Consider the following 25,660-nt stretch of genomic DNA (forward strand, 5'->3'; position numbering starts at 1 on the left):
TTCACTTTCATGAAACTCAGTGAATGAGGTTAATGGTGGGGTAAGAAGAAAAGGAAAACAAGAAATCAGATAGGGATCTGGAAACATATTTTGAATCTGAGTTGCATAATATCGGAGAAGACAAATTTCCTAGGAAACCACTTTGACCATGCCTCTTTGATCTCTGTCTCCCGATCTCAGTAGTACCTGTTGTGAGATCTGATCGCTGCCTCATCTCTCAAGACTAATGTCTCCTGGGTGTTGCTTGCTCACCTGCGTTCCTCTCTGACTGCCTGAAAGAGGGTGGGGATCGCAACTGTCTTACATATTCCCACCTTATAAAAGCTGTTGTCAAAAAATGCTCTTCCTTCTTCTTTCAATGAATACCCCCTCTACTCCTTCTCTGCAGGCCAGCTCAGCTTCCAGCAAAGCTGTCGTCAAAAAATGTTCTTCCTTCTTCTTTCAATGAATACCCCCTCTACTCCTCTGCAGGCCAGCTCAGCTTCCAGCTCACCAGGGCTCTTCCTTAGGCCACTCCCACCAAGAAGCCTTCTCCCTCCCTGGTCTCCATTGGCATTCACTGATCACTTCTACCTCCTCTAGTGGCCACCATTCTCAATGAAACGTGGTTTCAAAGAATGTCATTGCAAGCTCTAGAATGCAAAGAACCCTGCAGAATGAAATCTCACTTGTTATTTCCCCCTGTCTAAATCGGGGCTTCAACACTGTGGATGTTCTCAGAAGATATTCTTGCAGATGGAGAAGAGAATGGTTTTGAACACACATGAGGTGCAAAAAAAAGAGGTGGGTAAGAATGATCACAGGTACAGGTTTATAATCTAACTGGGTAAAGGGCTGATAGCAAGGGTATGAAGTCAGAAGAAATTCCTTGACTGCAGACACATGGTTTAGCTGTTGAAGAGAGGCCTGGCTTAGCCACTACAGAAGTGGAGAACTCAGCAGTCCGGTGTGACAGCCGGGAAGTGTGGATTCAAGCTGAGAGTTGGCTTCCGCACTGGGACTTAGCCTGCTGGCCTACACAGAAGGATGACAGGTTGAGGCAGGATTTGGAGGGGTCGGGCTTCATTGCCCAGGCCCCACCAGGGATGAAAATAGCTTCTGATGAGCCAATTTATTTGGACACTGTCATTCATTTTTTTCCTTCTTAAAAGAAGGATTCCAGAAAGAGAATTTGCTCACTTACTCAGCCAGCCGATGGGTTACATGTTTTTACGATGATGGACCTGCAGATTTACAGCAAATCTCACCTGGTAACCAGTCATCTTAAGACAAATTAAAGGAGTCCTTTGAAAAGTAAGCATATGGGAAAAAAAACAAAAAACAAAAAACAAAAAACTAAGGGCTCCCTTCTACTCCTATTTAAGAACTCAATAAAACAAGGCCCTTTCCACAGGGAAAATGTTGACATTTAGAAATGTGTTTAAATTAAAGAAATCCTTGAGGACGTATTTACAAACAACTGACTTCTTTCCTAAGTGAGTGCTTTCTGTTTGCCTCTTCTCAAATCCCTTTGAACGCAGTGCAAATCTAAGAGAAGGTCGTGCCTGCTCCTTGTTAGGTTTCTCACACAAAGATTGTTTTTCCCATGTTGAACTTTACTCCCCCATTCATTTGCCTTTGGATTCAGTAATGATCCTGATTTCTTCTCATTTCTTTCATTTATCTGCCATCTGTGGAATGCTCTCTCCCCTTTCCTAGCCTGGCAGGTTTTTTTCTCCTGTAGTCCTCCTAAACAGCCTCCTTTCATCCTCCCAGATGCCCTTTCTCCAGCTTCCAAATCCCTCCCAACCTCCACTTCCTTTAAGAAACCTTCTCTTTTGATCTCCATGACAACAGTCGCACCATGTCAATGTATTTGCACGGTGTGCAAGTGACTTATTTTATATGTCCTTCCCAATCAGTCGGCTGCAAGCCGCCTGTGGCAGATGCATCACCCTTTAAAGGGACAGTAAAAGAGTAGACGTGCAAATGCTCACTGCACCTGCCTGGATGTGAATGATTAGAACAGGCATCTCTTGTGCTGAAGACCACCAGCCATGTTCTGTTTCCCTCATGCCTCCCGCCCCCTTCCCATTGAAAGGAAATGGCCTCTGCTGGATGTGCAGAATTCACCTGTTGGCTGGAGTCTGCTAAAAGCCTCACTGCAGAATTTCACGTTTGAAGAATGCTGCCTTTCTCAGGCATGCTGAATAATTTAGTTGGGAAATGAATTGAACATTTTCTTTATAGATTCCTCCAAATCCACTTAAGATGTAATCTATCCTCATTTCCCTTATGTGACAAGTTGGGTGGACAGTCTTTTTCATCTTTGTGCGTTTTCTGCAGCCTCCCCTTACCTGCTTTCCAACATAAACAGTAGCCATTCCATAAGCTTGCTCAGTGAATGGGTGCATCACATTGAACAAACCTTAACTGGGCATCTGTTCTACACAAGGCATGGCACACCCAGGGACACCTTTGAGTGAATCAGTGTTCAGAATACTGCCTGATACTGCAGTGCTGAAGGTTTGCCCAGAGTACTATGGAGGGGCAAATCGGGGTCAGAAGGATTGCCAGAGAAGAGCATACTTCACCTGAGCTAAAGGGTGACTGGACATTGCCTTGGAGGGTACAATGCTGTTGCCAAGGCAATTGGCATACACAGCTGCACCCAGGTGCAAGGACAGAAGACACCCAGGAATGGAGAGAGGCTCAAGTGACTCTGGGGTGAGGTATCCATGGTGATCACAGGGGTGGGGGACGGTACAAGCACAGATGAAGCTAGGGACATATCTACGGGACAGAACATATGGAGCCTGTATGTAGTGGTATGGTGCGCTACCAGCAACATCCACATCACCTGGAAAACTGTTAGAGCTGCAAGAACTGGGGACCCACTCAGAGTTCCTGCATCAGGAATAAACTCTGGGGGTGGAGCCTGGTGAGGTGTGTTTTAAAAAGCCCTCCAGGGCATACCAGTGCTCCCTGAGTCTGAGAATCACTGTTGTTATCACTGGGAGTCACTCAGTGATTTAGATTTGGCTTTGCTGGGAGAGACTATTTAGTTAAAAAGCAGCAACTATGCATTCCACCATTTCTCAGGTTAGCCAGTAGCCCATTTTCCTGGTTCTTGGCCAAACAAAAGGGAATAAATGCACATAAAACCGTTAGACGTTCCTGGTCTTGGGAGTAATTTAAAGATCTACCTTACTCAGCACTAAAGGGATTCTGCTTTACAATAGGTGTAGGGGTGGTGTGAGAACCAGCTGGCTATCTTGGTCCATGGACAATGGATTTTGAGGGGGCTACGTCAGGTCGAGGAGACCTCTTACATTATTGCCTCAAGTAATTCCTTTCCTCTCCTCTCCTCTCTCCTTTCTTTCCTCTCCTTTCTTCTTCCTTCCTTCCTCCCTTCCTTTCCTTCCTTCCTCCCTTTGTTTCCTTCCTTTCCTTCCTTCCCCTTTTTCTTTTCTTCTTTCTTTTTCACAGGGTCTCACTCTGTCACCCATGCTGGAGTGCAGTGGTGGGATCATGGCTCACTGCAGCCTTAACCACCCCAGGCTCAAATAATCCTTCCACCTCAGCCTCCTGAGTACCTGGGATCACAGGCATGCCACCATACCCGGCAAATTTTTGAACTTTTTTGTAGAGATGGGTTTTTGCCATGTTGCCCAGGCTGGTCTCCAACTCCTGAGCTTAAATAATCTGCCCAACTCAGCCTCCCAAAGTGCGGGGATTACCAGCAGTGAACCACTGCTTCTGGTCTCAAATGATATTTTTGTTCATATATCTCTCCTTAGAGCTGCACTGTATTAAATACAGTATCTGTGTCCTAGGTCTCATAATGGGTAGATGTATGGCCACGTGACTGGCTCCCCCAAAGTCACTATCTTTTGAGGACCTAGGAAAGGATGAGATGTCCACATTTCATGAAATAGAAAAGGGCCACATGACCTGATAATGAGACAGTGCTTAGAACAAAGAGGCTATGCAATTTCGGTTTGAGAAATAAATGATAAATGACAGATTATTTGAAATAGGCACTGTCTTGAGAGCCAAGAATGTTACTTGCAGGCTGCAGCTGCCATATTCTAGTCAGACTTGGCAGCTGAGGAGGAAAGAGTGGCCAAGGTATATGTGGGCTTTTCCTTGAGACACAAATGCAGAATGCTAGAAATAGATTGATAATTTTATGACATGGAATTGAGGTTAACTACTGCAAAGCAAAACTCCATTTATTCCATTTCTAAAGTGTAGGACAGCTTCCGCTTTATTCATCCAGCCAACAAACACCTGTGACATAGCTCCTCTTGCTGGGGACACTCCCTTTTTGAATTGTGTTGTTCCTCATACATCACACCACCTGCTAACCACAGTTAACATTTCCTACCAGCCACAGAGGCCTATCAGTGCTCTCTGCCAAGGACCACACAAGGGCTTTCGGGCTTTGCTTCCTATGAATCAACTCTGAGGGCTGGCCTCTGGGAATGCCCCCACCTAGCTCCCACGCCCAACAATGGGGACCTAGAGGGTGTACTCTGATGCAAAAGAGGGGGTATGCTAGTCTGTGAGCCTAAGGCTGGGCCCCAACTATTTAGCGGTGGCTGAGTGAACCCAAAGGGCTTTGGCCCACCACACACGCCTGGAAGGCCCAACCCAGAGTAGCCCCTCTGCAGGTAATGGAGGCCCTGTAACGGCAGTGTGGCCAAGGAGGGCAGGGCAGGGGCCCGAGAGAGGCCACAGAGATAAGGGAGGGAGGGGCACCCCGACTCCAATCTGATAAACAAGCACAAGAGGCAGGATTTCAAAGGCATGGTCATGGGGCCATGAAAAATGCTCGGAAGTAGTTTTGCGGGATGGGAGAAGACAGTGTCTGATTCTGGAAGCTTCGTAAGACAGCGCCAGGGGAGGGCCAATCATGATCCAACACCGCTGGTAAAGAGGTCAGTCGGGCAGGGGTGGAGCTGAGTGAGATGAAGGCACATCCACATCCACCTCTCACCCCAACAAACCACTGGTCTGCATGCTCTGGAGGCATCCTGGATGTCTTGATGAGAAAAGACAGGAAAGGAGGGTGAAGAAGAATCTTCCTTGGGATGAAACAGGCCCTTTCCACGGGGGACGGCAGGGCGTGGGAAGCTGGAGGCCAAGGCAGGGAGCCAAGCCAGGAGTCGCCCCAGCCAGTGCTCTGACATGCACACAGGGCAGCCTCTGTCTACCTTGTAGGTCCTTAAACTGGAACTGCCTCCATTTCCCTCCCACCCTATATATAATTTATATTATATTTAATAATATAAATTAAAGAATAACTAAGAGAACCCTTAAGTGATGTAGGAGGACAGGGTAAGTGTGGAGACAAACTGAGTCCTGGAATCCACAGGGATGAGGCTGAGATCCAGTAGCGGGTGAGAGTGACCCTGGGCTGGAAGGGACACACAGATGGGAACGGCACTGCCAGGAGGCAGGTGGAAGCTGTGACAGTCAAACTAAGACAGACAGAGAGAGAGAGACAGAGAGAGAGAGAGAAAGCGGCTTGTAAAGGAGTAAGCGGCATCAGTCACATGCAGGGTTGTTGCAGCCTTTGTCATTTTTGCTAAGTATCTGTTCAGAAGAACCAGAGAAGATCCAGGTCTCAGAAGGAGCCTGCCCACTGAAAGGTGAGCTTTAATTTTATAACTGGAAGGAATTCCTGAGTGCTTTACATCTGTGCCAAAAGAACCAATGAACCAGAAGCCATTTTTGAGTGGGGCACTGCTATAAAGCTACCTGAAAATATGGAAGCAACTTTGGAACTGGGTAATGGGCTGAGGTTGGTAGAGTGTTGAGGGCTCAGAAGAAGACAGGAAGATGAGGGAAAGTTTGGAACTTCCCAGAGACTTGTTAAATTGTTATGATCACAATGGTGGTAGTGATATAGGCAAAGAAGTCCAGGCTGAGGAGTTCTAAGACAAGATGAGGAACTTATTGGGAACTGGAGCAAAGGTCACTTTTGTTATGCATTAGCAAAGAGGTTGGAGGGATTGTGCCCCTGCCCCAAAGATCTGTGGATCTTTGAACTTGAGAGTGATGATTTAGCATACATCATATATGGCGGGAGGGGCTAGCCTTGTCTCAGATGAGACTCTTTCAGTTGGATGTGGCTCCCTCTCGAGAGATCATCTCAATCCAGGAAATAAGGGTTGACGAACTGGTCCCTCCTCCAGATCTGTTTGGCTGCTTGTTTTTATGTGGCTCTTAGTTAACAACGGTTTCTTGTTGTGGCTTACATTTTTAAATGATTGAAAAAAATCAAAAGAGGAAGAATATTTTGTCATGTGAAAATTATGTGAACTTCAAATTTCACCTTTCCTAGGTGAAGTTTTACTGGAGCCCAGCTGTCTTCACTCATCCATGCATGGACTGCAGCTGTGCCTATGCAGCAGAATTGAGCAGTTAAGACCGAGACTGCAGGGCCTACAAAGCTGAAAATATCTGCTCTCTGGCCCATTAGAGAAACAGTTTGCAGACTCGTACCGGACAGTGCTGTGGACAGAACCAGCATGTGAGGTAGAACTCACTGGGTGTGCTGCAGGTCCAAGGCAGGGTGGGGAGGAGAGAGGGGAGAAAGGTTGACAGGAGAGGCACTACCAAGAAAGGAGCATTGGAGAAAGGCCTGGGCTCTGCCTAGTGTTGGTTAGAGTTCGTTACTCTCCTTTTATCCATGCTCCAATGGATAGTTCTAACTTGTGTTCTATCAGAAGACAAGGAATAGTAATGTCTGCAGTAACAATGGAGCTCCGGTCCTGGATTCAATATCTGCCCTCTATAGCTCAGTGGGGATTAAGGGGAGGATGGCATTCTTTCTCTAGAGCTAGCCTTTGTTTCTCTTTCCTTTTCTTTTTTCTTTTTCTTTTTTCCTGAGACAGAGTCTCGCCTTGTCACCCAGGCTGGAGTGCATTGATGCCATCTCAGCTGACTGCAGCCTCGACCTCCCAGGCTCAAGTGATTCTCCCACTTCAGCCTCCTGAGTAGCTGGGACCACAGGCACACACCACCACACCCAGCTATTTTTTTTCTTTTGATAGAGATGAGGTCTCACTATGTTGCCCAGGCTGGTCTTAAACCCGTGGGCTCAAGCAATCCTCCCAATTCAGCCTTTCAAAGTGCTAGGATTATAGGTGTGAGCCACCATGCCTAGCCTCTTATCTATTTTGGGGTAATGAAAAGCTTTAGCCTTGACTAAAGGGAATTTTAGACATCAACATGCATGAATAGGTATTTGCGAGGAGAATATTGAAAAAGTTGTCTAGACTAGGCACAGTGGCTCATGCCTGTAATCACAGCACATTAGGAGGCTGAGGCAGGAGGACCGCTGCAGGTCAGGAATTTGAGACCAGCCTGGGCAACATAGTGAGACCTTGTCTCTACAAAAATCAAAAAGCTAACTGGGCATGGTGATGGTGGTATGCACTTGTAGTCCCAGCTACTCAGGAGGCTGAGGTAGGAGGATCACATGAGCCTGGAAGGTCAAGGCTGCAGTGAGCCAGGATGGTGCCACTACACTGCATTCAGCCTGGGTGGTAGAGTGAGACCCTGTCTCAAAACAAAAACAAAAACAAAAACAAAAAAACAAAAGAAAAGAAAAAAAGAAAAGAAACAGTTGTCCAATAGGCTACTGTATGTTCCCTGTTAGGAATGTGCTAGAAGCATTCAGACCAAGGGCCCCTGTGAACACTCTGGCTTATGTTGAGGGGAAATACTCCACAAGTCCAGATGCAACACGTGCCACAGATTCCACACGGGCCCACAGGAGCAACACAGGCAGTCCCTGAATCACACTGTCCTTCAGTGGGAAGTCTTGTTTCCTAAATTCACTAAGGATCTGCCACCTAAATTCTTCTGTTATTTACAGAAAAACAAACCTTGTTTCCAACTCCAAATTGTTACTGGCAGGGAAAACAAGAAGGTAAAATGGTTTTATTTCTTATATGTCTATAATTACTCAAAGCACAAAGTACTTTTATTTTTGGTCTCAACTTAAATTTTTCAAAAGAACAGGAAGAGTTTATTATAGGAATTGAAAGAATTTAAAGTAGCTTTCAGCGTTTTTAATACAATGAAGAGTTTGGCTTTAAAAATGTTATGGGCTATCTTGAAATAGTTTGTTACATCTTAGTGCATTAACTTAAATGTATTTGAACTAGTGAAATACGTTTGAAGGCACACATTGTGTTTTTCTGTCTTGCTTCATGCTACCTTGAAAATAGTCTGGAAAATAGCTGTGCTAGGGCAGCTAATTCATGCCCTCCTGGCTGGGGTTCTTCCTGTGATGGACCCTAACCAACTTCGTCCAGCCGAGTTGTCATAATAATAACAATAAAACTAATGTCATGTTTCTTCCCTTGCCTTAGGAGAGGGGTCCATGACATAGCAGATGCCATTTGATGATGTCTATGTAATTCTTGATTGGATATATGTTTTCCTTTTTCATTCTAACATCTGTGCCCTGTTTACTAACTTATGTATCTCACTTGATTTCTCTGAAAAGATGGGAAATGTCATCAGCGAGATGGCTTAAGGACTGCTGTCTGAGGAAATACAGCACATTAAACAGTGTATATCCACCTATGCACTCCCTGTACGGATGGCATCCATGCATTCATAATGCTCAATGCCATATTAACTTTAGCTTGATTTTCCAATTTGTTCTCTGTGAAAAGCAGGGTTAGGATTATATGAGAACTGACAAAACTGTCTAAGATGGTCTTCTGAATACTTTTATTAAATTACTACCTACCCATCTATTTTTAAAAATTAATTAATTAAATTTTTGAGATGAGTCTTGCTCTGCCACTCAGGCTAGAGTACAGTTGAGCAATCTTGGCTCACTGCAGCCTCTGCCTCCTAGCATTCAAGGAATTATTCTGCCTCAACCTCATGAGTAGCTGCGACTATAGGCATGATCCATCATGCCTGGCTAATTTTTGTATTTTTAATAGAGATAGGGTTTCACCATGTTGGCCAGGCTGGTCTCGAACTCGTGATGTTAAGTGATCTGCCCGCCTTGGCTTCCCAAAATGCTGGGATTACAGGCATGTGCCACTGTGCCCGACCCTATCCATCTATTATTAGGTTACTGAAAATAAACTTCTATTTTTTGTTGGGAAAATTTCACCACATTTACATTTATTGGGAGATATTTGCCATCAGAAATGGCAGTGCTGTCCAGAGCCATTGGTGGGGTGGGCGGAATCAGCATCTAGGATAGGGATCCAAATTGGGGTTGTTAATCAAGGGACCACCTTATAGATTCCAGAGTGGGCCCACATCCGTTATCCTCTATGGCTATCAAGTCAGCTCTGGGAGGTGAGGAGAGAGGAGAATTCATCATTAAAATGCACTGCTACTTTCTTGGTTATGCCATAATGAATAAAACACACAACTCAGAACTAGAGAAAAGGGTTCAAGTTCCAATTATGACAAATCAAGTGACTTAAGGTCATTTTGTTAGGTGTAGAGATGGGTGTCGTATCTAATTTTCTGAAATTTAATCCAGTACTTTTTACACTGTATTCTAATTATATATAATTTACTTGTCGGAAATGGATTTAACTTACGCTAATGTTACTTTATATAAAATGTGATGAAATAGTGTCAACTTATATTTTTACATGTACTTTTCAGTTTTCACTGTGAATATTACATGTTTGTATATATATGTTACTGTAAAGCTTCCTAGTGAATATTATGCATAGTGTGCTTATTAGACAATTTAAGTCATTTTCAATATCATTCTGACCATACACAATTTTTGACCTAGTGTCACAACTTCAGGACCTGGTCCAATTGTAAAAATGTAATGTTGATGCACTAAGAAAACACCTAAGGATGAGCGTCAGTAAATGTCCAAAATACCCCTTTAGTTGCAACCTTATTTGCATTTCTGATAATATGCTCTTTAAATCAAGGCAAATACAATACCTGCCTTCTAAAGTTATATTGCAACTTTACAGCTTATAACCTAACCGTTATACAAAAAATCAAAGTGCCTACACTTAGATTTTTTGTGTTCATCCAGACTCAACGTGAAACTCTTAGAAAAAACCATCCAACAGGATTTCTGGCTTGACGGCAGACGGCCTTGGTCCTAAGCCTTAGTCCAAGTTCAATTTGTGTCCTGTCAAGGTCACTCTGCTGGAGAGGTACAGCTTTTTCAGTGGGGTTTGAATCAAGAATTGCCTCTTAGGCTGACAGTCCCAGACAGTGTCTCTTCCCAGCCTGCCTGAGCATCAGACCCAGATTCCACCCCTGTGGCCGCGAGTAGCTCTTGCAAATGCAGCCAGCATTTTCCTGGCTGCACTCTAAGCTGGAAACCAAGGGAACTGCCTGCTTAGTTGAGGAGACCTGCCGGACCCTTTGTGCATGCAGGCTGGCAGCTCTGTCCTGGGACAGAGAACTGGAGTCCTTGAAGAAGGCCCATCACATGGCTAAACTGAGAGGAATAACCCAATGTATAGATGGAGAGAGGCAGAATACATTCCAAATGGTATAAACACCATGGCTTCATTAAAGAAACATGCATAGTTTACATATACACCAAAAAGATGCAAATTTAGTCACCCAGGGCTTTCTAGAAAGTCCACAGTTTTTTTTTTTAAAGCACCACCTCTTGATATGAACCTTTTATGATAAAAGTAAACAATGGTACATAGTTTATGCATTAATTTAACACATATTTATTGCACTCCTGCTGAGGGTACAGTGAACACACAAGACATGTCCTCAACCCTCATGGAACCTAGAGTCTAGTCCACCTAAAAAAGTTGAGAAAGAACAATCTTACTTTATACGGATGACCAGAGATTTTGAAATTTTTTTTTCTTTTCTTGTTATCAAGGAAGGAGGTTAGACTCGTTAATATGAGAAGGGCCAAAAATTCTTTAAGTATTTGTAAGACATGTTGGTGTTCAGGAATTTCAATAAGGCTATTATAAAACCAACGCTAGAACCAATGGATTAGTTCCTAAAAGCAAATGCAAACTGTTGTCATTTTTCATAGCCTAAAGATTAAAGTGATAGTTGAAGAATTAAGTAAAGTTTATTTCAAGGCAACCTTTTTGAATTTCAGTTGATATAGGAAAAAAGGGTGTCTACTCACTATGAAAGTTACTCTAAGCTTAAGTTTACAATTTGGAAAGAAAAGGATACTAGGTAAGAATGTAAATTTCATATATCTTTAGTTTTTCTGGGGTTGGGTATAATTTATAACATGAGTTTGCAAGGAATGGTAAAGGGAGTTAATATTTATTGAGGATTATTATGCATGAACTACAATCTTGGCACTTCATAGTCATTAATTGTTGACTGCTCAGAGACCCAGGAGGCAGAACCAGGCAGCCTGGGTGGAAGTCCTCAATCTGACAGTCACCAGCCTTCAGAACTTGGGTAAGTTCCTTTGACTTCAGGATCTCCCTCTGCACAAAACTGGGTGTTCCCAGCTCACAGATCAAATGAGATAATGCATGCAAAAGTTTAGCATCGTGCCTGGCGGGGAGCAAATACCTCGAAGGACAGCTGTCCCAGTTGGCCAGGAAATACTAGTGCTGGAAGGTGCCTCCAAGACTGCCTTTTCCAAGGTACCTTGCACTTTCCTGGGGTAGAGGGATTTTAGTGCAGAAGGCAAGTGGAGCCTGCAGTTTATTAAACCATGAGTATGGAGGTCACTGGAAATAAGGCAGTTTTGTTTTTAAATGACAGACTGAGTCATTTTCCTGTTGTAAGAGCTCAACTCTGAAACTTAATAGGTTGTAATGATGCCTCAATTAGCTGGAATTATTGGGTATAGTGGAGATGTGATATTCTGGTTAAAAATATTCTTCAGATTACTGAAATTTAATTAAATCTCTGAATATTCAACTTAGTATTTTACAGAAATCATACCTCTCTTTCTTAATTCTAAATGAGAATTTTGCTTATTCTAAGTAAAATTTTCACGCAGATAGTACAATACTGAGGGCCAAGTGGTAAAATTATTCTCAGGATTTTTATTGCAAGTAATCACTTTGATAATTGTTCTCAGCACAGGAATATTTAAGCAATTGACCATTTCATATTTTGGGGACAGCCTGTGGTTCTGCAAAGATTTCTTATTTAATGCAAAAATAAAACAACAACACAAATTTTATATCAACAGGAAAAAAACTCTGTCTTAAATTGCATTCTCTGCATAAACGTTTTGAGATGTATATAATCATTAAATATTCTAAATAATGAATGCTTTATTTTATGAGTGACCATGGCAAACACACACACACACACACACACACACACACACACAAGCATGCACACAAGCAGCTGGTAATCACATTGTCCTTAATTTGCATCCAAAGAGGGTCAGCTGATTCTGAGACTGATTAGGAGAGAAGGTGACAGGCACTGCTAAAAGAGACACTTTAGGAGATAAACTAAAAATTGGAATTTTCTGAAAAACCAAAGAATTCCTTAGTTGTACAATGTTCAGGTACTTCATCAAATATGTTATCAATTATCCATAGCTTTAAATATTCTTTCTGATTTTGAATCAGAAACAAAACCTGCCATGAATTAAATTGTATTTGCTTACACAAATCCTTTTGTTTCTCCAAGATTGTCAAATGAAACTTTATTGTCATTTACTTTTAATTTATTCAGAACTGCTTACATTGTCTTTTGGATTTCTGTCAAGGCATGGGGTAGCACTTTAATTAGCTTAATATTTGTAAAAGTATTTAAGAGCCCTTTCTGAGACTTCATCTTGCATAATATAGACATCATAATATAGCCCATAGAAAGATATTCCTCTTGAATATCTTTCTATGGGCTTATATTTGGGATGTGAAGATGTCCATTTCCCATGAAACTTATCACAAATTGGACCACTACTGCCCTTTACTTTTCAATAAACTATATTGAAAATTACCATAGTAGAGACTCATATGAAAAGTGGTTGGTCGCCTGGCGTACTGAGTGCAGTTCACATCTTTGGGTGCCTGCCGTTGTACAGTCTAGGGCATTTCACTGTATCACGAGTTAGACCTGAGCTCAGCATGTTTGCTCTCTGGAGATCCTAATAGGGGGGATGCCATCTCCATGGCAGTCTCGGAAACACGTAATGCTCCACAGGCAATTGTGATATGGAACACTTGTCTTCTAGGCCTCTTCATTCCCAGCTCACATATACACTCACCTCTTCTTCACTCACCCATTCATTCATTCATGGAACACATGCCAGCCATGAGGGATCAGAACTGAGTAAGCCTCTCTTCCTGCTGCCAAGGAGCTCCCAGAACAGTGGAGGGGATGCACATGAAACAGACTGCAGAAGCCACTGAGTGGGAACCTCCCTGAGCCATCGCCAAGAGCAATGGGTAACATAGAGGGTGAAACTCTAATTGCACTCTGGGGATTCCCATCTTCATGGGGGCAGTCATGCACAATCTGAGCCTCAAATGAGCAGGAATGGACAGGAGAGGTAAGCGTGTTACAAACCGCCTGAACACTGACAGGACAGACGATGACACTTGTGGACTGCTGCTTGGGTAGGTATCCCTGGGAAGGCGGGGCAAGATAAGGGGCCTGAATCCAGGTGCTGCAGCTGATGTAGGATGGCTGCATTCACTAGGTCCTGAGCAACCTTTGCTGGACATGAAAGATTTTAAAATTAGAAGCTCTTCTTTGGTGAAAGAAATAACTAAGATAAAAAGGGTGCCAGGTGTGGTAGCTCACGCCTGTAATCCCAGCAGTTTGGGAGGCCAAGGTGGGTGGATCACGTGAAGTCGGGAGTTCAAGACCAGCCTGGCCAACATGGTGAAAACCTCTGTCTCTACTAAAAATACAAAAAAAGTAGCTGGGTGTGGTGGCACATGCCTGTAATCCCAGCTACTTGGGAGGCTGAGGCAGGAGAATTGCTTGAACTCGGGAGACACAGGTTGCAATGAGCAAAGATCGTGCCACTGCACTCCAGCCTGGGCGACAGAGTGAGACTCTGTCTCAAAATAAATAAATAAATAAAATAAAATGAAATAAAAGTGGAAAGTTGCTTATTTTGATCAATAGAGGGTGTCGTTAACAGAAGCAGTGCTTGTTCAATGATAATTAAATAAATGTAATATCTATCTCCAGTGTTACAGAAAGGCCACCAAAGTGCCCCTTACCTTTCAAAGGCTTAGAGTCTAAATGGCTATTTTCCCACCAAAATCCCAGAGCTATTTCCTCCTTTACCCTGTGTCTCTGTACTGAATGCATCTTTTACTTCTGATCAGCGTCCGTGACCATGAATGAGCTTCCACCTTAGACTTCCCACGACTGCATATGTCCACCGTGGCTGACAGAGGTGGGGCTCCCTCTTTGGGGCTAATGCTATTTCTCCTTCTTTCTTTCTCCTCACACAAAACAGATATTCTGAATTTTATGCCATAAATAAAGGCATGTTATATGTAACATATTGTCCTTTACATATACTTAAGATTTCGTGTAATAGCGTCCAATTCGATTGAATCAGTGGTGTCCTTTAAAAGCTCATTATATAAACAGGCCGATGTGAAATGCTAAGCTGGTGACAGGGCAGCCCCAACCTCATTAGTCAGTTAGATCACCGGCAAGTCTGCCTGCTGACAGGCCATGCCACAAAGGCCCACTACAGAGATAGATTGCACTCCTCCATGAACAATATATTCAGTCGATTCACAATCTAATGAGAGACAGGCTTCCTTTAAATAGTCCCACAACATGTTCGCCCTTTGGCACTAAAGAGAAATTTAACTGCAATGCACTGACTTTTGTGGCTGCTTTCTACAGAGAGAGAAAGGATACAATGCCTTTTAAAGCCTCAGAAGTTTCCATTTTTAGTTATAAGAGCTAGATCCTCTGTGGACAGACACCTCTCTCATGCAGGACCCAAAAGACCCAAAAAGCTTTTGAGGCCACAGTAATACCTGGTCTTTTTCAGGGCAAAACACGAGAGAATGTGTAAAGCTAGTGGGTAAAACTTCACAGTCTTCAATTCAAGACAGAGTGAGTCAGCATTCCATTTGTAGAGTGGCGGGAATGCGTGTGGGGTTATGGCTTGCTGAGCGTCTTTATTCTACAATGTGTGTGATGCTCGCAGGGGGTGGATGTGCTTACAAAGACCAATGACACCGCCTCCCACACTCCTCGGCCTGCACTTTCTATGCAGCTAAACAGTCATATCACGCTGCCCGCTGGAAACACAACTCATTGGCTGCGGTTGAGAAACGCTGACACAAAGGGGCTCGCTGCATTAACGCCCGTAATACCAAAGGTGGTATCCGCCCCAACAATGAAAATCCATTTTTGTTACAGAGGCTGGTCATCTTATGAAAGAACCCATACTAGAAGGAAAACAAACAAACAATCAATCAAACAAACAGATGCAATGGTTAGAAGAGGCGTGTGACGCGAAGACCTTATTGTAGCTGTTGGCTGCCCTCTTCTCCCAGTGACGCCACAGAAAAAAAAGGGTGAGGAAAGAGACAAGAAAAAAAATCACATGCCATGAGAGAAATTCAGAGCTGGGATAGTTAATGCAATGTTGCAGAACTTTTGATTCGATAATAACGTTCTGGATGAAACGGAATTTGGCCTAAGACAGAGCCATCTCCAAGAGCACATTCAGGAGGATGACTAATGCCATGGCCCACCAGGTCAGGGCCATGCTACTGACCTGAAGGCCATGGAACAGTGGTGGTTGGTGATGAGCTTGCTCCAGAATCAACACTGCTTCCTTACTTGAGAAAATTTGCTATGGAAACCATGGCTGTTGAATGAAACGATGTGCTTAGTGATGCAATTGTTTACACTGTGGCTCAAGCTTTCTTTCTCTCCCAGCTACTTCCAACAAACACTAAAGTAACCAGCAGCCAGTCTGCCTCTATGGGCCACACATGGGGTAGCACTGCCCTGGGAGTCAGTGGATTCAACAGCTCACTTCACTGGCAAGAAAATTTAGGGGCTTTCTTGAGAACAAATCTAGTTAGTGGCACAGTGAGGACTTGGCCTGTTTTCTGCCACCTCGGTGGCCTGTCTGCCACCGCATGCTTTGCCATTTAAAAAAAGCAATTTGAAAACATTTTTGCTGGGATGAAATGAGAGCATGCAGTCAGGGACATCAGTTTTACTATTTCTGTAGAGACTACTGCTTAGACCTTGATCAAGATTCAAGGAAGAAAAAAAAAAAGATACAACCACTTTATTTTCTGAGACACAGAATTTGCTGTAAAAGTATTCAAAATGTGGACACAAATACTGCATTTTAAGAAAAGGGCTTTCAACTGAATTTTGAAAAAATAAAAGTTTTGTAAAATTAGAGAGTCTTGGTGTCATAACACTGAACAGGAGTGAAGGGTTCGCCCTGGGGGGAAAGCACCGAGAATACAAGTGTTTGCTGAGTTTACCTTCCATGTGACCCTGATGCTCTGAGATGATATAGGCTCCAGGTGAACTTCCTGAGGTGGACCATCAGGAGCTGTAAGGACCAAAAACCCACAGGCAGGTTAGAGACACTTTCCGGAGCAGATCGAAGCCTACACAGCCAAAGGTGGTCCTCGAGGACAACCCATCCCCATGTTTGGCACAGAGAAAGAAGTGTTTAGCGGTCATGGGAAATGTCAATTTTGTAGAATTACTGTGTCCAACTCTAGGCCTTTGTTTATTTGCTCTTTGGAAACATGAATCTTGGGGACCTATCATGGTATTCCTTCTCACCATGTCTTTGACAACCTCTTGAATCAATCCCAATTTTGAACAAGGGGTACAACAGAAAGTTGTAAAACAAAATTTCCCTTATAAAATGCTGTCTATGCTGTGTATTGAAGGTCCTTCTCTCCCCGCTGAAGCTTTGCTTAGTGATGTGGTATTGGGGTTTCTCAATTGATTAGAATGACTTCGGGCAAAAATAATCAAGATTCTTCTGCCTTTGGGTGTCTTTCATGGCTTTTGTTCTTCAATTAAAAACCCTTGTGGCCGGGTGCGGTGGCTCACACCTGTAATCCCAGCACTCTGGGAGGCTGACGTGGGCAATCACAAGATCAGGAGATTGAGACCACCCTGGCTAACACGATGAAACCCCATCTCTACTAAAAATACAAAAAATTAGCTGGGTGTGGTGGCATGCACCTGTAGTCCCAGCTACTCGGGAGGCTGAGGTAGGAGAATTGCTTGAACCCAGGAGGCAGAGGTTGCAGTAAGCTGAGATTGTGTCACTGCACTCCAGCCTGGGCGACAGAGTGAGACTCCATCTCAAAACACAAACAAACAAAAAACAACAAAAAAACCCTTGTGAACCAGGGGCTCTAGCCACAGAGGGCTGAAGCAATGTTAAAGAGGAAAACAAAGTGTGCAGTTTAAAGCAACCTATTTCTGCTGAGTGTGCAATAAGTCAGTGGGCCAATGAGAGACAATCCCAATTACAGGGGGCCAATGAGAGACAATCTCAATTACAGGGAGCCAATGAGAGACAATTCCAATTACATCCCAGTTAGAGCTGATAGGCATGTGTTGGAAATGTGCTAGGTACTAGGTACATGGTGTAGAACTAAGAGATGTAAAACATTTTGCCAACCAAGAGTTCAGAATGTAATCAGAGCTATGAGATACACACACTGAAAGAAGGTTGCAATGCAAGGCAGCGGGAAAACAGGTGTCTTCTGAGAAGCAGAAGCAAATGACGACACAGAGATCAGAGGAAAAGAGTCCTTTAGATTAAAAAATGTTTTTGGATTGACAATTTTTAGATCACTGCAGAACTACAGAAAGCCAGTTCTGTGGACATTTGCAAAAGGTTGTATGGCACACGGGAGATAAGAAAGCTGAAGTAGTGGATATGAACCCATTTTGGGGAGTTTGGAAGTAATAGGAAAAGTAAAGCTATCTTATAGATAAAGGGTAGATTGGGGAAGGGCATGACTAAGGGAAAGCTCCCTTCCTTTTTTATAAAGGAAGAGGAAGTTTTGAGTAGTAGCATGATGTAGTTGCTAAGTTGATGGGCCATTTGAGTTTTTTCTGTCCAAGTTCACATTCTGGTTCTATCACTTGTTGGCTGTGTGCTTTTTCTGCAGGTTACTTAGCTTGTCTGTGACTCCATTTCTCTCTATATATAATGGGCCAATAGAATTTGTATCATAGGGTTGTTATGAAAACAATGTGCTCAGTAAATATAAGAAATCATAATCATAATATAATTATCATTAAGTGTTTTTAAATAGGGGGAAGCAAATGGGAGAAATTTAACAACAACAAAAGGCAAACTTGAAGGAATAATGAATGTCCTGGCAGAAACTGAAGAGGGCAGAAGATACAGGCTATGGAGTGAGTGGGGCAAAGGAACAAATACCTCTGGGATGGGAGGAGGGCAGAGCGACGGGAGGCCTTAGGTAGGCTTACTGGTTAAGGGAAGCCAGGTGAGGGCAGACACAGGTAAACTTACTGGTTGAAAGAAGCGGGTTGAAACCTGAATGTTGCTTTTCTCAACAATATGACAATAAGCCAAGCAGGAAATCAGAATGGGAACATGAAGGAGAGAGTTATGGGCTTTGGAACAAAACACAGTCTTGGAAAATGGCTATGGTCTATAGAAAAGGGTGCACCCTGTGTCTTAGGGCACTAAGGCGCTCTATCAAGGTGCCCCTCCCCAGGAGTCAGTGCTCTAAGATGCAGGGATTGCTACTCCAAGAGGATAATGGGACTCCACAGCTCCGTCCTCTCACTGAGGACCAAGCAGGAAGCTGATTCCGCAGGTCAGGGATGGCGGGACTGGGAGAGAATGATACTATAAGAATGCCAAGAAACGAAGCCGATTCTCCAGCATATGTGGTTTGTTATGGTTTAGAAATATGAGTTTGAAAGGAAATGGGGATATTGCGGCCTCGATTTTCCAGTTAAGATGTATTTATAATTAAAACAAAGGTGTTAAAAGACAAGAGCTGGAGAGAGAGGAGGTGGGGGTTAGATCTCTGGGCTGCTTGTTCCCTGCACCCCTCATTCACACACTTGCTGATGCTGTCCCTGACATCTGATCCAAATGGCCCCTGTCCTATGCTTTCTCCACCATTGTCCTTATGGGGATCCCTATCTCTCACTCTGATACCCCACTCCCACCCCACTTCTATGCCTGGTGACAGTTTCTATTTAGTTCCTAAACATTAATTCTGGTCTCTATTGTACTCTTTTAAAAGGGACATGGCCCCAGAGCACAATTCACACTGTTCACCCATCCTAGTAATTTTCTGCTCCCAGAAGGCACCTCGCCGTCCTCTCCATGCTTTTGTTCTGCACACTCCCTATGCACCCTGTGTCCCAGCCATGTCCAAAACACACGGGACCCCTGGGTAGATCCGAGCCGTTTCCCTGGGGCTTTCTTCTCCCTCTATCAGGGTTTGCCGCCCATGCCTGTGAGCCTCCCGCTGCAGCTGACACCCGCCTAGGCCTGGGGACCTGTCCCTGTAGTGTGCATATATGTTTGCGTGTCTGTCTTTTCATGTCTCTGGTCACCCAGCAGACTCTACATGGCACCAGGAACTAAGCCCAGAGTGAGTCCTTGCTTTGAACGGGTAAAGCAATTTGTAGATGCTGAAATGCTGAGCATGCATCCCTCTCCTCAGCAGGTCCGGGGACAGCTGGCAGTCTGGAGTGCTACAGCCTCTCAGATCTATTAGTTCCAAAAATGCAAAGGCTCTGCTAGAACTGAAGTTAAAGTCCAGAACAGGAGCCAAGGGAGAGAATGGCTTCCAGCTAATGGTGATGATTATTGTTGAGCCTCTGCACCCAATTTCTTGCACATGGGGTCAAGCTCTTAGGCAGGAAACTTTGGACCTCAAATTCAATAAAAACTCATGGAATGGATTTCCCTCACACACAGATAATTCTGTGCTCATTGAAAAGCACACGGTTTTCCATAAAAATCCTTGAAAAATGATTTTTGAGTCTGACAGCTATACTGAGGCTGGGTTACTTTAATTTAGTTACACTTAACTGAATTTAACAAGAAGCCAGTTTGTTAGGAATTGGAGGCAACGTCAGGGGCACTGTCTCATCCTGAATCCTCTGGGCTCCCTGGGGCATGGCCTTTGGTGTGGTCCTCTCAGGAAGATGGCACACAAGAGTTGCAACCTTGATTTTCCAGTTGAGATATATTCATAATTAAACCAAAGGTGCCAGCATAGTGTTTACAAGAATGTCCCCAATTCTATCAGATAGCATACATATCATAATGTAATCATGAATTGGGAGTAACTTACTTTTCCAATCTGGTCTGGTATTTATTTTATTTTTCTTGAGACAAGGTCTCACTCTGTCGCCCAGGCTAGAATGCAGTGGCACTATCTCGACTCACTGCAACCTCTACCGCCCAGGTTCAAGCTATTCTCCTGCTTCAATCTCCCAAGTAGTTGGGATTACAGGTGTGTGCCACCACGCCTGGCTGACTTTTGCATTTTTAGTAGAGGTGGGGTTTCGCCATGTTGCCCAGGCTGGTCTCAAACTCCTGGCCTCAAGTGATCTGCCCGCCTCAGCCTCCCAAAGTGCTGGGATTACAGGTGTGAGCCACCATGCCAGGCCCAGGTCTGGTATTTTATGAAGGTCCCCACTGAAGAGGAGAGGGTGTACAGTTCTTGTATCCAGGACAGACTTAACTGTTTTTAAGAATGTAACAGCTTTATTACTTAGCCTACCAATGCTGACATGATTTGTCAGTAATGTATTTATTGTTCTGCCTGTTCCCTGAAGTGAAAGCATTTGGATCCCTCCTCCTAAAAAAAAAAGTGATGAAAACAGTCCAGACAAACCAAAATAATTTAATTTGTACAAACACACAATAGGGCTATGTCCAATATCATTAGGAAGGTTTTTTTGTTTGCTTGTGTTTTACAAAGGGCACTAAATTTTCTACTATGTTTCTAAAACATTACTTTAAAAATTTTTTAAATTATAAAAAATTTCCCTTCTTTAAGAATTTTATTGCTTTCTGTATAACTCCTGAGCTGTAATTTTTTCATAGGTTATCATCTCATTGCCAATGATGCCTATAAAATTACAATCCAAAGCCGATTGAGTTTCCAATGCAAAATGTATTAAGGGTCAAAAATTAGGTATATCCATTTATTTAACTAAATTTGAAAATTGTGTTGACATTGGACATTTAAGAATTTACTTACATGGTTTCAAATGTAATATATAGAAAAAGCAGAATTGGCTTCCCCACTTTGGAAGCCAAAGTGGGCAGATCACCCGAGGTCAGGAGCTCAAGACCAGCCTGGCCAACATGGTGAAACATGGTCTCTACTAAAAATACACAAATTTGCTGGGTGCAGTGGTGCATGCCCATAATCCCAGCTACTGGGGAGGCTGAGGCAGGATAACCGCTTGAACCCAGGAGGCAGAGGTTGTAGTGAGCTGAGATTGTGCCATTGCACTCCAGTCTGGGCAATAGAGCAAGACTCCATCTCACAAAAAACACGTGATTTTCCAAAATAAACTCTGCATTTCTACGAAAGCCAAAACTCTTCAATCTGTAAAGCAGTAATAAGCAAAGACTATCTTTATAATTTGTATTATGTTTGCAGAGGTAAAAGTCAGGACAATTCATTCTGTGTGGCTGAAAACATAGGGATGACGGGCACCTCCTGATTGCCAAACGCATGGATCTCCGCTTTGCTTCCCTGTCCTGATCCTTCCTGGCTACGCTGTCTCTGCTTCTGTCCCTCCCCAGCTGGACAGCCTCCCACTGCCCAGCAGCTCCTGTGTCCCTCCCAGAGCTGAGACTCAAGCCTCGGTGCTCCATTCTGCTCCAAAATACTCTCCTCCCTGTCTCAATATCTTGGCTTTAGCCAGCATCTTGGGGCCTCATCATTAATTGATATGGGCTCAATCACCCCAGTGAGAACCAGTCCCACATTTTTGCCTCTGGTTCTGATTGGGAGATTTGCCTTCTATGTGCCAGGTCCTAAACTAGGCAAAGACCGGGATACAAAAGCAGAAAAAATATATAAATTTTTAAAAAGTAGTGAGGAGCAGCTGCATAATTCTACAAACACACGTTTGTCTTCTACAGGAGTTGGGTGGGTGGGCGAGAGGCATGCTCTGTGTTGGACAAAGGGAACCAAGACAGTATTTAGTAAAAATCAAAATACGACAAAGAATAGCTGGTGCCCAGATGGGGAAAGGCTGAAGTCATGTAATAACTACTTATTAAATAAATGGCTGATTTATTTAACCTACTTATTTAATTAGCACATCCTATGTGCTAAACACCAATCTAGGTGCCTGGGATACAGCAGTGAGTGAGCAGAACAAGCAACTCCACCTGCCCTGGTGGGATGGGATCAAAGCAGACCATAAGCAAAATAAATCAACAACTTATACAGTACACTGGGTGCTGATACAAGCGACTGTTAGAAGGAGAGTGGTAAGGGAGGCAGGGGACCCAGTGGAGTGGGCAGTGGGTTGAATTTTAATAGGGTGGCCAGGATCGGATTCTTGGAGAATAATATTTGAAAGTGGTAAGGGAAGAGACGAAGAACATTTCAGAACATTCCAGAACTGTTCCAGAACCTTTCAGGATAGCAGACAGGGGTATACACAATGTGTATGAGGGACAGCAAGAAGGCCGATAACTTTCTTTAGATTTAATTCCCAAAGTTTCTTCAAACCCAGGATGGAGGAGAATGACAAAAATCTAGAGGCAGATCGCTGAGGGCCTGGTTGGTCATGGGGTGTGCTCGGCTCTTCTCGCTGAGTGAATGCTGTGCATTTGACTCTTACTGAAGAACACATTGATGACGCCCTCTGCACTAATGAGCACAGCTAGCCCTGTGTTTGCTTCACATGCTCCTGACTTTTATTCCTTCTGCCCTCATTCCATCCTCTCCCCTCCACCCCAGCTCAGCACATAGGAAACTCTTCTTCCAGGTCACAGCTGCTGCCCGGAATGGGAGGAAAGATGAGGCAAGGACTTAACACAGTGCCAGATTCATTGGAAACCCAGCGACTCTGCGTCATGACCCTTCCATAATCCACACCTTCCATTCTCTGATGGTCTGTCAAAATCAGTGGTGTTTCAATGAGCACCCACTAATTGAAGCTGCATGTTCTATGCACAGATTTATAGTGAAAATAATGAAGGGGGCAGCCACCCCAAACTCGGTCACAAGGCACTAAGTGACTCATGACCTGCAGAGGGCAGCTGCTAATGGGGAAGTTGGTCTGTAGCAAGGGTTAGCTGTGAATACCACATGTCACGTGGCCGATCCGTGTCAAAGGGACACACTTAGGGTCCATTAACAGCTCATCTCATTAACTCCGACTGTGTCACTTACTCTCTCGACTGCTCCTTTGTTGTGGGGGCTGCTGGTGCTAGGGGTGGTTGGGGAAGCCATGAAGACTGTGCTGAATGGTGTGGTCTTGGCTTCATGGCTATTCTCTGAGGTCGAGTGTATTAAAGTGGTATGATAACGCTTTATGCACTTTCACATGCAACACATGCAAATAAACTGAGTAGTTTGGGGTTGGAGCAATGAGATTTCCCAACATTAGGTAGGGACACTATGCCAGTGGCAGCAATCCCTTCCTCACTAAGCTTTGCAGTAGATACAGCAGAAATCTAAAACTCAAATTCCCATGGTGGCCAGACTTCATCAGAGATCCATAAACATTTCTGTAAAGACTCAGATAGTACAAATTTTGGGCTTTATGGGCCCATGTTATTCTTTTTTTTTTTTTAAAAAAGATGTAAAAACTATGCTTAGTTCAAGGTCTGTAGGTGAAATTTGGCTCACCGACTGTAGTTTGCTGATCCTTCAATGAATGGAGGATGGGAACTATGGCTCACTGAGGGGGTATGGTCAGCCTCTGGGATGGCCACTCCATGCTTAACTCCAGCTCATTGCTGCCAAGCAGGAACTCAAGAGGAACTCAAAATTTAGATTTTCAGCTGAAATTTCCAGATTTTAAAAATTAACATCGAATTTAAAAGTTTCGCACAACACTGAGCAGACTCACATCCACAGGCCTGGTCTGTCGTGGGCTGCAGCTTATGGCCTGGGACATGCCCTATTCCATCAGGATGGGGGGAGGGCACCTCAAGCTCCAGATGCAGCCATTTCATGGGTGGTCACTGGAGCTCTGATGGGGGCTGTATTCTTTCCCCATCTTCTTTCCTCTCAGCCTTCCTGTTCTATCTTTCACCTTTCTCTACTTTTCTGCATGAAGTCCTTGTCTTAGTCTTTTGGGGCTGCTATAACAAAGTACTCTAAACTGCATGACTTATACACAACAGAAGTTTATTTATTTCTGTTTCTTTTTTTGACAAGGAGTCTCACTCTGTTGCCCAGGCTGGAGTGCAGTGGCACGACCTTGGCTCACTGCAACCTCCGCCTCCAGGGTTCAAGCGATTCTCCTGCCTCAGCCTCCCAAGTAGCTGGGATTACAGGCATGTGCCACAATGCATGGCTAATTTTTTTTTTATTTTTAGTAGAGACGGAGTTTAGCCATGTTGGCCAGGCTGGTCTCGAACTCCTGACCTCAAGTGATCCCCCTGCCTCAGCCTCCCAAAGTGCTGGGATTATAGGCGTGAACTACCGCGCCTGGCTCAGAAGTTTATTTCTTACAGAAATTTATTTCTAGAGGCTGACAATTCCAAGATCAAGATGCCAGATTTGGTGTCTGGTCAGGCCTCATTCTTCTGGTTCATAGATGGTGCCTTCTTCCCATGTCCTCCCGGGGCAGAAGGGGTAAGTGATCTTATTGGGCCTTGGGCCTATTGTATAAGGGCATACTGATGCTATTAATGACGGGTCCACCCTCACTTCCTAAAGGCCCCACTTCTTAATATTATTGCATTAGGAATTAGGTTTCAGGATACTCATTTGAAAGGGAAGGCATGAACATTCAGACCAGGGCACCCTTCAGAATTTCACTGTGGGTTTAATCCAGGATATATTTTCTCAACACACACACACACACACACACACACACACGCACACACATAGGCACACACACACACTCTGCTCATTGTGACACCCATTCTAAAGGCAATACTGTGGGTAATGTTTATAAACGTTCATCTCATACTTTCATCTCCCTTATGCCAGACACACAAAAGGGACAGAATTGTAAGCGCATATGCCCCCTGGTGTGGAGGGGGCCACAGCCCCCTCCACATCAGGTGGAATATCATCATGGACAGCAGGGTCCATGAAGACATGATGATATACCTCAAAGGCTACTGTCAGCAAAATCCCTCCTCTGTCTTAACTATACCTGGAAGATGGAAAAAGGCATTGCACCAGGGAGGAAGGCATTCTTGAACTTGACTTTTCAAGGAAGAGCACAGAAAAGGAGACATGGAACTTGTAGTGCCTTCAAGACAGGGGAAGAAGCACAACAATAGAGGTGTGGGAACATGCAAAGGCAGGTGAGTGCTGGGCACTGGGCTCTGGGGAGTCACTAAGTGTCATTGCAAAGTAGTAGCATCGGGGGGCATCCTCGTGTGCCCAAGACTTGGGTACTAGATTACAGTAAAAGTGAGTGGGCCGACAGCTTCCGGAGGCTCCCATATGAGGAATAAGGGAACAGTGGGACAAGGTCACCTCAAGACAGCTACAGCTCCTAAAAAGATGTGCCTTTGGGTTTGCCTGCTGGGAAGGGGCAGCAG

At 44.0% G+C, this 25,660-nt stretch overlaps 1 protein-coding gene across 5 annotated transcripts in view; it reads right to left on the bottom strand.

Moving 5' to 3' along the window:
• DSCAM (DS cell adhesion molecule) overlaps positions 1–25,660 on the bottom strand; it is a 939,729-nt gene that overhangs the window by 140,285 nt on the left and 773,784 nt on the right. For 4 of the 5 annotated variants that reach the window (XM_054675091.2, XM_054675090.2, XM_054675092.2 and 1 more), the window contains one exon: positions 16,410–16,480. The exons of the other annotated variant lie outside the window; for it this stretch is intronic. In XM_054675091.2, the coding sequence (XP_054531066.1) occupies positions 16,410–16,480 (71 nt within the window). The remainder of the gene's footprint in view (positions 1–16,409; positions 16,481–25,660) is intronic. 5 annotated transcript variants of the gene reach the window in all.

Source organism: Pan troglodytes, chromosome 22, assembly GCF_028858775.2.
Source record: "Pan troglodytes isolate AG18354 chromosome 22, NHGRI_mPanTro3-v2.0_pri, whole genome shotgun sequence".
Taxonomy (NCBI): Eukaryota; Metazoa; Chordata; class Mammalia; order Primates; family Hominidae; genus Pan; species Pan troglodytes.